The following is a 12,265-nucleotide window of genomic DNA, read 5'->3' on the forward strand; positions in this document are numbered from 1 at the left end:
CTGAGAGAAAACTCCCATCAAAGTCAATAGAAGTTTCATCTAAGCAAGGAATGCATGCTCTCAGAGTTGAGATCATACTACAATAGTTCAGCTTTAAAACTGTATTTCAAAAGATCAGCAAAAGATCTCTCTGAGGAACCATAGCAGGAGACAAATTAAAACAATGATCTCCGTTTCTCAAACTTTTTGTCATTTATTTTGTCCCTTTGAGACTAACACCTGCCGAGCCATCTTTACTGAAGGTGAGAGAAGAACTGGTAGTTCATTGAGCAGGCGTAGGATCATGAATAAATGCACTGGAAAGAGTGGGAGAACCCCGTTACTTAAACTGCAGCGTAATCAGGATTAGTATTTTTCATTCCATTTGCAAAATTTCTGCTTAGTTGCTCTCATGAAATAGGCTATAGTGAAATAAAGGAGACTAGAGAAATCAGAGTGGAAAGTATCAGTTCTAGGCAAAAAACATGGAAGATCGAGTATGCAGCAGCTGTTAGTTTGAAGACACAGGTGAAAAGTACACAGATGCTCAAAGGCAGGGTAGTCTAGTGGATAAGGCACTGGGCTGAGAGTCAGGAGACTGATCTGCTCTGTGACTCTGGGTAACTCAATTCACTTCTTTGTTTCCTCTCCCACATTTTATCTTGTCTGTTTAGGTCGTAACCTCTTTGGTACAGGGGTTATCTCTTATTATGTGTTTGTACAGTGCCTAGCACAATGGAGTCCCAATCCCTATCAGGTCTCTAGACACCACCATAATACAACTTATTACTACTAATAATAAATTAATTCTAAGGCACTCATCTTTACAGCCAAGTTGCAGCTTGCCTGTCAAGAAAATGTTAGGTCTGTAGAAGAGGCCAGATTTTGATACGTGTATTGGACTGGACAGATAAGAACCAGAAAGGCATGCCGTTGCACTGTAAGATCCTAACTACTTGTAAGCATTACACCAGGATTATTGTAGGGTGTAATTTCCAGATAGTCAACAATACAGGGATGATATATTAATTATTATTATATCTCAGATTCAGAAGACAGCTTGCTGCCTGGAAATTTATGAGTTCAATGTGCATATAATATGATAAGGCTAACATGCAAGATTGGTTGGAGATAGGAGGTCAGTTTTAAATAAACTTTTGATTTCTATTTCTTGTCATTAAGGGGGTTAATTGGAGAATAAGTGACAGAAGACGGAAAAGTTGTAGGAGTTCATATTTCTATCAGATAATTGCAATGCTGAGTTTAATTAGTTATCAGTATTTGTGAGGTCACATATCTTGTGCTGTAGCTCAATATTATGAAACAAAGCATTTATTCATGAACTCAGTTATGTGAATTATAAGTTAAAATGTTTGAATGAAATCCTTGGTAGCATATAAAATTAACAAGTACCTTTGGAGGGCTGTCAGATCCTGGGTATTCTCTCTGATCCAGCTTCTTCCAGCGCTGCATGAGTTTAGTTACCATAGGAGTACTGAAATCTACTAACTGAAATCCTGTTACATTGGCTCCTCCATGCATAAACCTCTCCAAAGAAATATCTTTGAATCCCTAGAAAATCAATTTAACATTTTGTTTGCCCTAGCACATTGTTCTGCGCCAGACGTGTTTTAGGTTAGCAAGTGAGCATAAATGAACAGACAGAGAGAAAATAGGTAAATAGATTTCTAAGACAAGTAAAGGCTTAAAACCTTGGAAGAAACTTCAGTCTTAGCACATAATGTTACTTTGAATGATAAAAAAAAGCTTAATTTAAATTACCAGATCACTGTTCAAATGCAATAGATATGTATCAACAGTTGGAAAAGGCATTACTGGGAATGATGGACAATGTTTGAGAAGACAAATTCAGATCATCATGTTTGCAAAGCAATTTCAGAATATTAAGGGGCTGATCCAGTCTCTATTAAAGTCAAAGGAAAGACTCCAAACTACATCAATGGGTATTGGATTGAGGCCTAATCCATTATGCCCATGGTTCAAGGTGATATTGCAGAGTGAAGGAGACACTATTTTGTAAGTATAAACTGTCTGAGACCAATTGTTCAAACTAAAGATAGATGAGTGATCCAACATATATAATGGTGTCATGGGATATCAGAATTTATATGTACAGTTTGTAGGTCTGCCTGCCAGTGTAAAACCAATGTAAGTGACATCAGAACTAAGCCTACTATGAAGTTTTAACTGTAGACATCAGAAAACCATTTCTTCTTTTGTATTTGAGGTTTATATTAAACCTCAATGTCAACATAGAAAGAAAAATTAAATTATAGGCACATCCATAATGATGTGTTTCTATGGTTAATTTGTTCAGTGAGTATAAATCCAACCCCTTTAATAAAAGGTGCTTTTAGGGATTAATTTCACTTTAGGAAGGCAAAAACATCAAACTAGCCAACTGACCAACACAAAATACCACCCCCCACAAGTCTTCCTTTCCCAACCAAACTACCACTGAAACATCTCAAATTTTTTTAAACTTCTACTGCTTTGGCAAATTTTAATTTATTCCAAGTAGTGTTATTACATTGCACTTAAAAAGCAAGATTTAGAAAAAGTTTTCTGAGGACCTGGCCCAATGCCAACTAAAGTGAATAGATAGACCCTCTTTAAAGGCATTGGATCAAGCTCTTAAAGAGAATTTTAGTGCATGTGAAAGGTGTCAGATCATCAACTCATTTTACACAGGCTACTAAACAGCCACCCCAGATACCTGCAGCTTCCAGTCACTTTCACATGTAACCCAGAGGGGAATAAGCTTCAGTTCATATCCCATTATCAATCCACTGAACAATTCAATTCTCCTCTAACCACCTTACATAGGAAAAATAATTTGAAGAATTATATACATTTGAGGTGCCAAAAGTCTAATTGGCAAGAGCCCAGAGAGGACTGACTTATCTTGTTTTGAAAGCTGAAGGTCTGAAAAAAACTTAATTTTTTTTTAACTGAAGCTGTAAGTACAGTGCAGCACAACAGAGTATTTTGTCAGCTCCAATTCTTTAAGTGTGAGAAGAGTAAGAAAACAAGCAAACAAAAATGTATTTCAGAACCAGAATCTATATTCTCTGCATGAGGATGTTTAGTTTAAGCAAAGAGATTGCTTTAATAATTAAATATTTAATTTACTTGTTTCCTTTCCTCTTTGAACACTCTTTGCGCAAATGTATAATGTGGATTTAGAGGGAAAATACTGAATCAGTAATACTACTGGAAGTAGCTTATCTTACTACAGCAAAACATATGCTACCCTGAAGGATGTGAAGAAGTTATGTTGAACCTTGTTATTCTAGTAATACATAAAAATGAGTACAAAATGATAGTGTAGTATTATATATGGATCAAACTCTGTGCTACGTTATACCAAGGCAGCCCCTTAATCCTGTAATGATTTTAATGGAATGTATCTTAGGGCAAAATTGGGCTTTCTGTTATGCAAATGGCAGCAGTCAAAACAAAAAATGAACATTCTTCAGTACATTGCACAGAACCTATTATGGTAAATTGTATATTGGTTACAAATAGCAAACTTCGTGTGTAGTGTTATAGCTCCACAGCACAGTTGAGTGTTTTACTTGTAAACCACTGACATAATTATACAAAAGGATCTTACCAGGTTTGCAACGATGTAATGGTAGCCTTTAACATGCTTTCCAACACTCACAATCTGTGGGGGGAAAGAAAGAGCAAACTATATCTTATTGTACTGCTTTAACTGAGCATTAATCATCATATGATTATGAGAAATGTAATTTTAGCGCCATAATGTTGAGATTCTCCCATTCCCCCATGAAAGTGATTGAGGTAGCTATAATTTTCCTAATGCCTAATCATTAGAACCTGCTAAAATGCAAATAGCTAAAATAATTAATGAACAATTCTGCAATCTGAATGCATTCCATATGATTGAACATGTTGCTGCAGTATATTATTCCAGCAAGTGTAGTAATTGCCTGCAGTATACATATCCAGACACCGGAGGTCATATGATACCATGAAAGACTAAAGGCTGGTTTTTTATTTTTATTTTCCATGCTTGGGGAACATGGTACATTTTGGGCGTTTGGGACAGAAGTTCTCTGTTTTTACAGGGTCAAGTACTTTATTCAGTCCTGACCCAGGAAGGTGAAGATAACGGTAGCTTGCGTGAGTGAAAACTAAATAAGAATTGAGTGCTAGGTTGTGTGGCTCACACTCAGCTCTGAGCTCTTTCTGCTCATTTTGGGGATCAGCTGCAATTGCAACAGGTCCTTTCAGAGGCGGCAGGGGACTCCTTGATTGTTCCACCCACCCCTCTGTACACACGCATAAGGGCTAAGCCCAAACTAACCTGGAGTATTTGGTCCACAGAGAGAAATGATACAGAACTGAGTGAAGCAGTGCAAATTACCCCCCGACTGCCAACTGTCACAGCCTTGACTTGGAAGGACCAGCACTGCGGGTGAGAAAATAATTCTCTACCCAAATCAACCCTTGGCCAATACTCAAAATAATTAGTGACAACTCCGATGGCATTTGCTATGTGGATCCCGGATTATTTACTAGAATAGCTAAGAGTGAATATATTTAGCTGCAGAGCATGACAGATGTTAATGGCTTAATTTTAAAGTGAAACCTGTTTTTACTAAAGGTTTACTATAGCAACACCTGCAACATGCATTTTTTTATTCAGCAACAATAGAGTCCTCTTAACTCTTATTTAGGGCTTTCACAACTCCATTATAAAAACGATGCTTTAGGCTCAAACATATTAATTGTTTCTTCTCATTTACTCATTTACCCAACTCCCCAAAGCATTTTAGCTGCAATTCAAACACACAGAAAACATACACCGGCTGAGATTTTCCAGGAGGGGGAGGGATGAATTTAATAATTAATAGGAGAGACGCGAAGCTCAATCCCCTCTGTTGCTTTGAACCTCCTCAGCTACAGACCCTGCCCTGAAGAGTTTACAGTTTTAGCATTCATACAGCACTGTCCATGGTCAAAGCACAGAACAAACACGCACTAATCCTCCCATGCAGTAGATAATTATTAATATGCCCATTTTACAGATGAGGGATAAATGCCCGAGAGATTAAAAGATTTGCCAAAGCACACAGAGCAATTCAGTGTCTAAATCCAGATTAGGATTTGGGACTGACTGATTCCTAATCCCACTGTTATTCTAACAGACCAATCCCCTTCTCATGGTGCAGCAAAATAGAGGAATCCAAGAAATTTGGCATCAGTGATCCAGAGAGCTTAAAAACATTGGCTATTTTTAAGTTATAAGGTATACAAGAAAACTATGTTCCTTCCCTCTGCTAACTGCCAAAACACTACTGACTTCTAATGCTCCTTTTGTTCCAATTATTAAAATCAGATTCGTTTTTTTAAAACAACATGTGTCAGGTTGACTGTTCATAATGTAAACTGAGCACTCATCTGCAGTCCAATAAGGCTCCCTTTAAAGTCAGTGGTTAAACTCGCCTTCATTTCAGTTAATCAAATCAAGTCCTTATAAACAGCCTACTGCACATATGCAGAAGCCTGTCATTTTAGCATTGTCCAATGTGCATACGAGTTCACCAAATTCACTCTTGGAATAAGTAACTTGCAACTCCATTGGGTTCAATGCAGCTGCCGTCCCTTACACCAGTGATCTGCCATTATATCTGTACTCCCATCAGTAATACCCATAAGACAGGTATACGTACACCTCCAAAGTGCAAAGAAATTGATATAGGTTGCAAAATCCTGTGTTAAATAATTTGTGAAGCATCGTTTGCGTGAAATGTCCACTTTTTGAGAAAGAGACTAACTTGACATAGAAGGCAAATGACATGTTAAAAACTGTGGGCCAGATCCTCAACTGGTGTAAAATGTTATAGCTCCATTGAGATAAGTGGAGTGATAACAATTTCCCCGAGCTGAGAATCTGGCCCTGTATAGTTTTGACAGCACAGACTTCACTGGCCATTACAGTGCGGCAGTCAAATCAAGCAAGCTCATCATAAACCCACTTATGATCATATGTTTCAGAAGCATTTCTAAAATTGTTAAAATAATAGAAATGAGCAAATCCTGCAAAAATATTATGGCAAATATTGGAGTAAAATTTCTAACTGAATTTGCTTCAGTTATGTTCGTGCCTTTCTGGCATGTGATCTCTGCAAGTTTGCTGTCAGAACTGTTTATGGACACAGCAAATGTTAAATGAATATTGGAAAATATATGTGGAATGCAAATTTTGAACTTCTTAAAAATCAAATTCTAAGAGTTATGCTCATCCAACTGGGGAAAAGAGACAATGCTATGTGACCTATATGTTCAGTCAAAACTAATCAACATGGGTCTGATTTTGAATCTCAAAATGTTTATGATGAGCTGCTCATGAACAATCTATAGAATTATTTGCCATTTGGAAGCAGAATGTTTGTTTAATGGAATACCTCACTACGAGCATATGACACCAGCACTCCAAAATCTACACTGACTACCTATTGGCTTCTAGGTGGAGTTTCAGGGGCTGGTTCTGACTATGAAACCCTGCGTGACAGAGGACCTTACTATCTGAGGGACCACCTTTTCCCCGTACTATATTGCGGCAGCTAAAATCAATGGAGGCACTCAAACTGGAGCCCCTCCTATATAATAAAAGGAGCTGAGGACAGCACATTTTCTGCAAGGGCCCCTTGACTTTGAAATTAATTTCTTACTCAGTTATTATTTTACTTTATTTGTATTATGGCAGGGCTGGAAGCCACAACTGAGATCAGGGTCCCACCGTATGTACACGTAGTAAGAGATAGTCTTTGTCCTGAAGAGCTTACATTATAAATAGAGAGTGAGAGAAAGAATATTATCCCCATTTTACAGATGGGGAACTGAGGCACAGAGAGACTAGGTGGCTTGACTAAAGTCACACAGAAAGGCTATAGCAGAGCGAGGAATTGAACTGAGTCCCAAGCCAGGAGCCTTAACCGCAAGACCATCCTTCTTCTCTTCATCTGAAATAATGTGAATGTATTGATATTTGAGGGACACTAATCTCTGCTGGAGTTGGCATTTAGAAAAGGCTGAAGCAGCTTAGAGAGAGTTTAGGGAGGAAAATGATGGGTGGGTTACGTTGGTCTAGAGTGGGAAGGACAGCAGGCCAAAACACGCCACTATTTTGCTTTGGTCATGATATCAATTTTGCATTTTTAAAATTAATAAGGGTATCTAAAGCCTAGAATTGGAGTTCTGTCATGCTGTTGTATTTAAATCCAAACAAATTCATAAATAAATAAAATAAACAATTCTGAATAATGAATAAATAAAAAAAGGGTAAGCGGCTCCCAAACAACTTATGAGCAGAAAATGAGGCAAAATTCATTCAGCACATCATTCACTGTGAACACTTGATTCTACTAAATACTACAGCAGAGTGAAATGAATTAGAAATACAAAAAAGCCCAAGAGATCATCAAATCCATGCCCAAGTAGCAATGCAGGATTTTTTCCAATTCTTAGAGAGAGAGAGAGAGAGAGAGATTTTACATGAAAATATCTTTATGTATCCTTAAAAATGGTAATAGTCTATTGTAAAAACTCCATAATTTCTATTACAGTTTATTCTGTCTTCTTTCCTCATTTATATGAATGCACTAAAGAGAAAGATTAAACCACATTGAACTGAATTCATTATTATCTCAGAATCCTGACTCAGTCCTACAAAAGGACAAACATTTAGAGATAATGCATAAAACTCTATCAATAACCTACTACAATGCATGTAAGTATCTTAGGCATGAGAACCTAAAAAGAACAGAATACTGGATAGGTCTTTAACTGATGATCTAATATATTCAATTTAAGAATAGATAATCTGATTTTGATCTCCTGTGTACTAGTGTAAGTCAAGAGTAACTTCATGTAAGCCAATGGAGTGAGAGTGACATAAAAGTGATGTAAGTGAGGTAAGTATCAGATCTAGCTTTTCAGTCTTAACTCTGCACTGCCTGGTTTTTACACAGTGTGTTTAACATGACTCTTTAATATTAGCTCAACAACAGTTCTGGGAGTCTTGCTTGGAAATAGGGTTGCCAACATTGTATTTAAAAACTACAGGACAGAGCTCAGATGTACCCAATCTTGACTTGAACCTCTGAGGGTAAGTCCCTTCTCCCCCCGACCCCATGCTTCCTAGGGTTTCTCTATCTCCAGCTCTGGATGCTGCAGAGAACCCAGGGCCTCAGGGGCTGGGCCAGCAGCCTCTACGACTCTTGTTCAGGTTCTGCAGGGGCACCAGGAGCCGAGTTGGAGGCTGCAGTTGCTGGTCTTTGCCTGCTGCGGTGCTGCGCCCCCTGTGGGGGACATTGGCAGACATTCTGTGAGCAGGGAGGCTACACCCCTGCCACACAGCGCCCCTTCCTGACCCTGGCACTTCAGTACAGCTCCCAGGCACACAGCCCCATCCATTTACCCTGCCAGACAGAGCCTGTGCTGGGAAAGCAGACTGGGCTGCCCTCAAGGGCTGGACTCAGCAGGGGGTCCTGTCCAGTAGTGGGCTAGTACTCACGGGGGTGCAGCTTTCCACTCCGCTCCTGACCCTGGCACTTGAGCGTGGCCCCATCTGCTTTCCCTGTGCACCTGTGAGTACTGCCCCCCTGCTGTTGAAATATGGGCTAAAAGGCATCCCATACTGATTTTGTATGGGACAGGCAATTTTCTATTTAAATAAGGGACATCCTTTGTAATACAGGACTATTGGCAACCCTATTTGGAAATTCAGAAACGGATTTAATCACAAGAAGATAGAGCCATGACAGCGTTAACAGCTTTGGGCTCTGATTCTCCTCTCACTTGCACTAGTGGAAATTCCACTGACTTCAGTTCAGCCAGTTCTGATTTCCATAAGCAATCAGGCCCTCTGAGTCAGCCTTCCCTCTTTAATACCACAAAATGAATGAATATAACACATCTCATTTAAAAATAATGCCTCACTATTACAGCTTGAAACTTCCTGCTCATTTTGGTTTCCAGAAGACTGGGAGTCAGTGCCACTGGAATGAAAAGGCCTTATTTTAAGTTAAACACCTGCTAAAAGCTAAAGCTGTGCATAACAAATGGGAATTTTACAGCCGCTTTCCCCTTCAGGATAGTGTGACAATCCGCTGGCCTAAGAAAAAGAAGCCACACAATAAAGCGAGGCCTGTGTAATACATTGTAAAAGGTGTGGAGGCTTGTAAAAGATAAAAGATTGAGACTTGAACAGAAATATTGTGGCAGAAGGGGAAACAATATAAACCGCATAAGAGATGAGAATTTATACAGTGTATGAAGCTGGGATAAATCTTTTACAAAGCCACTCAGAACCCATAAAAAAGCCACTGAGAAACCTGAGCTTACCTTCCACAGCAAGTCCTTAAGAAAGTTGATGGGGATGTTCTTGTTTGAGGGAGTGGTAGAGATTTATAGTACAGATGCCCTAACACGGGGTGGGCAAACTTTTTGGCCCGAGGGCCATATCTGGGTATGGAAATTGTATGGCGGGCCATGAATGCTCACAAAATTGGGGGTTGGGGGCGGGAGGGAGTAAGGGCTCCAGCTGGGGGTGTGGGCTCTGGGGTGGGGCTGGAGATGAGGGGTTGGGGGTGCAGGAGGGTGCTCTTGTCTGGGACCAAGGGGTTTGAGGGCAAGAGGGGGATCATGGCTGGGGCAGGGGGTTGGGGCGTGGGAGGGGGTCAGGGGTGCAGGCTCCAGGCAGCGCTTACCTCAAGCAGCTCCCAGAAGCAGCGGCATGTCCCCCATCCAGCTCCTACATGGAGGTGCGGCCAGGCAGCTCTGCGTGCTGCCCCATCCACAGGTGCCATCCCTGTAGCGCCCACTGGCCGTGGTTTCCGGCTAATGGGAGCTGCAGGGGCGGTGCTTGGAGTGGGGGCTGCATGCGGAGCCCCCTGGTTGCCCCTACACATAGAAGCAGGATGAGGGCCATACCACTGCTTCCAGGAGCCTCACGGAGTGGGGCAAGCCCCCAACCCCGCTCCCCGGCTGGAGCGCCAGAACAGGGCAAGTCCCAGACCCCGCTCCCTGGTGGGAGCTCAAGGGCCGGATGAAAACGCCTGGAGGGCTGGATGCGGCCCCTGGGCCATTGTTTGCCCACCCCTGCCCTAACATCATTGAAGAGGAAGTTAAAGGAAGCAACAGACAGATAAGCAATGGGCTGTTAGCAAGTAAGTGGGTTTCCTTCTCTATTGCAAAGCAGTGGCACAGCCCAAGCATGGGTGGCACTACACATCCACAGTATGTGGTAACTGAAAGCACCTGACTAAGCACAGAAGAGAGGAACTTCAAATATAGAGCCCACCACTGCTATAAACAGAGTAGTCAGAGTTGTGCAGAAAAAACACCTGGCTGTGCTGGAATAAAAAACCCTCAGAATTGCCTCAGAAGGCATGAGTAAGAAACACCCTGGCAGATTGCCACTTTCTGCTGCTTTTGCTACTTGAACTCATTTCTGTTCCAAGCCCATCCGTGGGAAATGTGTATTTGTAAATAAAGGTAGATTAGGTTAATTTATTAATCCTTTGTCTGTCTGCTGCGCTGCCCACTCATTCTCTTTCCTTCAAGAAACAACCCTCTGTTAGGGTCCAAAACTCGTTAGCTATGCAGTGCTGTGACAATGTGCTTTCGTATTACTGGTGTAGTTTAAGCTTGTCCGTGTTGCTGCACCATTACATCACATCTAGACATGGATGAAATATCCAATGTGAAAAAACGTAATGAGAAATTTCAAACATTTCACAGAAAACGAGAAAGGCCAGAGGGGCCTTTCCCAATTCATTGCTGACCACAGGCAGAGGTGGGGGAGGGAGGAAGGTCCCTTCCCCAGAGGGCTTAGTGATGGGCTTCCAAAGTGGTTGCTGCACTGGCTGTTCTCAGTTTCACCCTGCTACAATCCAGGTGTCTATGCTGCTGGGGAAGAAAGAAGAAGAAGAAGGAGAGAGAGAGAGAGAGAGAGAGGAAAGACACCTGTTGAAGAATCCCCCAAATCCACAGCCTTCCTTGGGAACTAAGCACAGCCAGCTGCTATTGTAGCACAGAGGCAGCTGACAGGAGCGGTGCAGTTACCAGAACAATGCAGGGAGAACTGTTCAGGTGCCAAGAACTTTGACCAGTGAGCTGCTTTGCAGTCCTATTTGGGCAGAGTCAATCTGAGAGCCCATTTTCCAGGCTAGTGGGTAGGCTGTGCATGAAAATATGAGAAGGGGAGACACTAGATTACCCTGTGCTAAGGGGTACAGGGATCCTCTTTATTCAACTGACTTGAATGTAAAGGCATGAGGCTATGTCTACACTGGCAATTGAATGACAAAACTTTTGTCTTTCAGAGGTGTTAACCTCCCCCGCCCCGAAAGACAAAAGTTTTGCCATGACAACTGGCAGTGTGAACAGCGCATTGTTGGCAGGAGCGCTCTCCTGCTGACAATGCAAATGCCGCTCATTGGGGGTGGAAGTTTTTTGTCTGCAAGTGAGCCGACAAACAGCAGCTACACTGCATGACTTTTAGCGGCACAGTTGTAGCAACACAGCCATGTCGCTAAAAGCTGTGTAGTGTAGACATAGCCTCAGTAAATCATGAGAATGAGTTAAGCGTAATTAGGCCAAACACCAAGTACTCTGTTAAAGTTAGCAGAACAACCTAAATAAACAAAACCAATAAGCCAAATAGAAATATATTTTAATTAATGAACAGTTAAATTTACAACTTTATCATGTTAGCAGTGTAACCTGCAGCTAGGTAGCATTATTTCATCAGGATTAGCTATCACTGGCAGAGTGCAGGAAATAGAGCAAACGGTATATGTTGGTTTCCATATTTTTCCCCAGTCACAAATTGTATTCAGCCAATTCAATTTTAGTTTGGTGGTAGAAATAATAATTAAACTCTACACTTAGGGCCTGATTCATCTCTCACCGCAGTGGGAGTTGGATCTGAACCCCACTTTTCATCACAAAGCACTTTACCAATGTGGAAATTGAAGATCAGCAATGTTGAAGTACTTGCTCAAAGACATACATTGAGTTGGTCATAGATCTGGGGACAAATTCCAAGATTCCTGGTTCTCAGCACCTTGCTGTAACCACATGACAATATTGCTTAATCATATTAATTAATTATAACTTGGCTTCCGATTTTTAAAATATAAGTGTTACAATGTTAATATTGTTTTACTTCCTAGATTTCATTGTTAATGGTACTAGATGCTGTGAATGTTCTCTTTACTAATGTGTA

At 41.0% G+C, this 12,265-nt stretch overlaps 1 protein-coding gene across 14 annotated transcripts in view; it reads right to left on the reverse strand.

Moving 5' to 3' along the window:
- GRIA4 (glutamate ionotropic receptor AMPA type subunit 4) overlaps positions 1–12,265 on the reverse strand; it is a 285,358-nt gene that overhangs the window by 91,833 nt on the left and 181,260 nt on the right. For all 14 annotated transcript variants that reach the window (XR_010597855.1, XR_010597856.1, XR_010597857.1 and 11 more), the window contains 2 exons: positions 3,617–3,670; positions 1,393–1,551 (listed from right to left, as the gene is read on the reverse strand). Coding sequence is in view for 10 of the 14 variants with exons in the window: in XM_065581521.1 (XP_065437593.1) it covers positions 1,393–1,551; positions 3,617–3,670 (213 nt within the window). In the remaining 4 variants the exon portion in view is untranslated. The remainder of the gene's footprint in view (positions 1–1,392; positions 1,552–3,616; positions 3,671–12,265) is intronic.

The sequence above is a fragment of the Chrysemys picta genome, chromosome 1 (assembly GCF_011386835.1).
Source record: "Chrysemys picta bellii isolate R12L10 chromosome 1, ASM1138683v2, whole genome shotgun sequence".
Lineage (NCBI taxonomy): Eukaryota > Metazoa > Chordata > Testudines > Emydidae > Chrysemys > Chrysemys picta.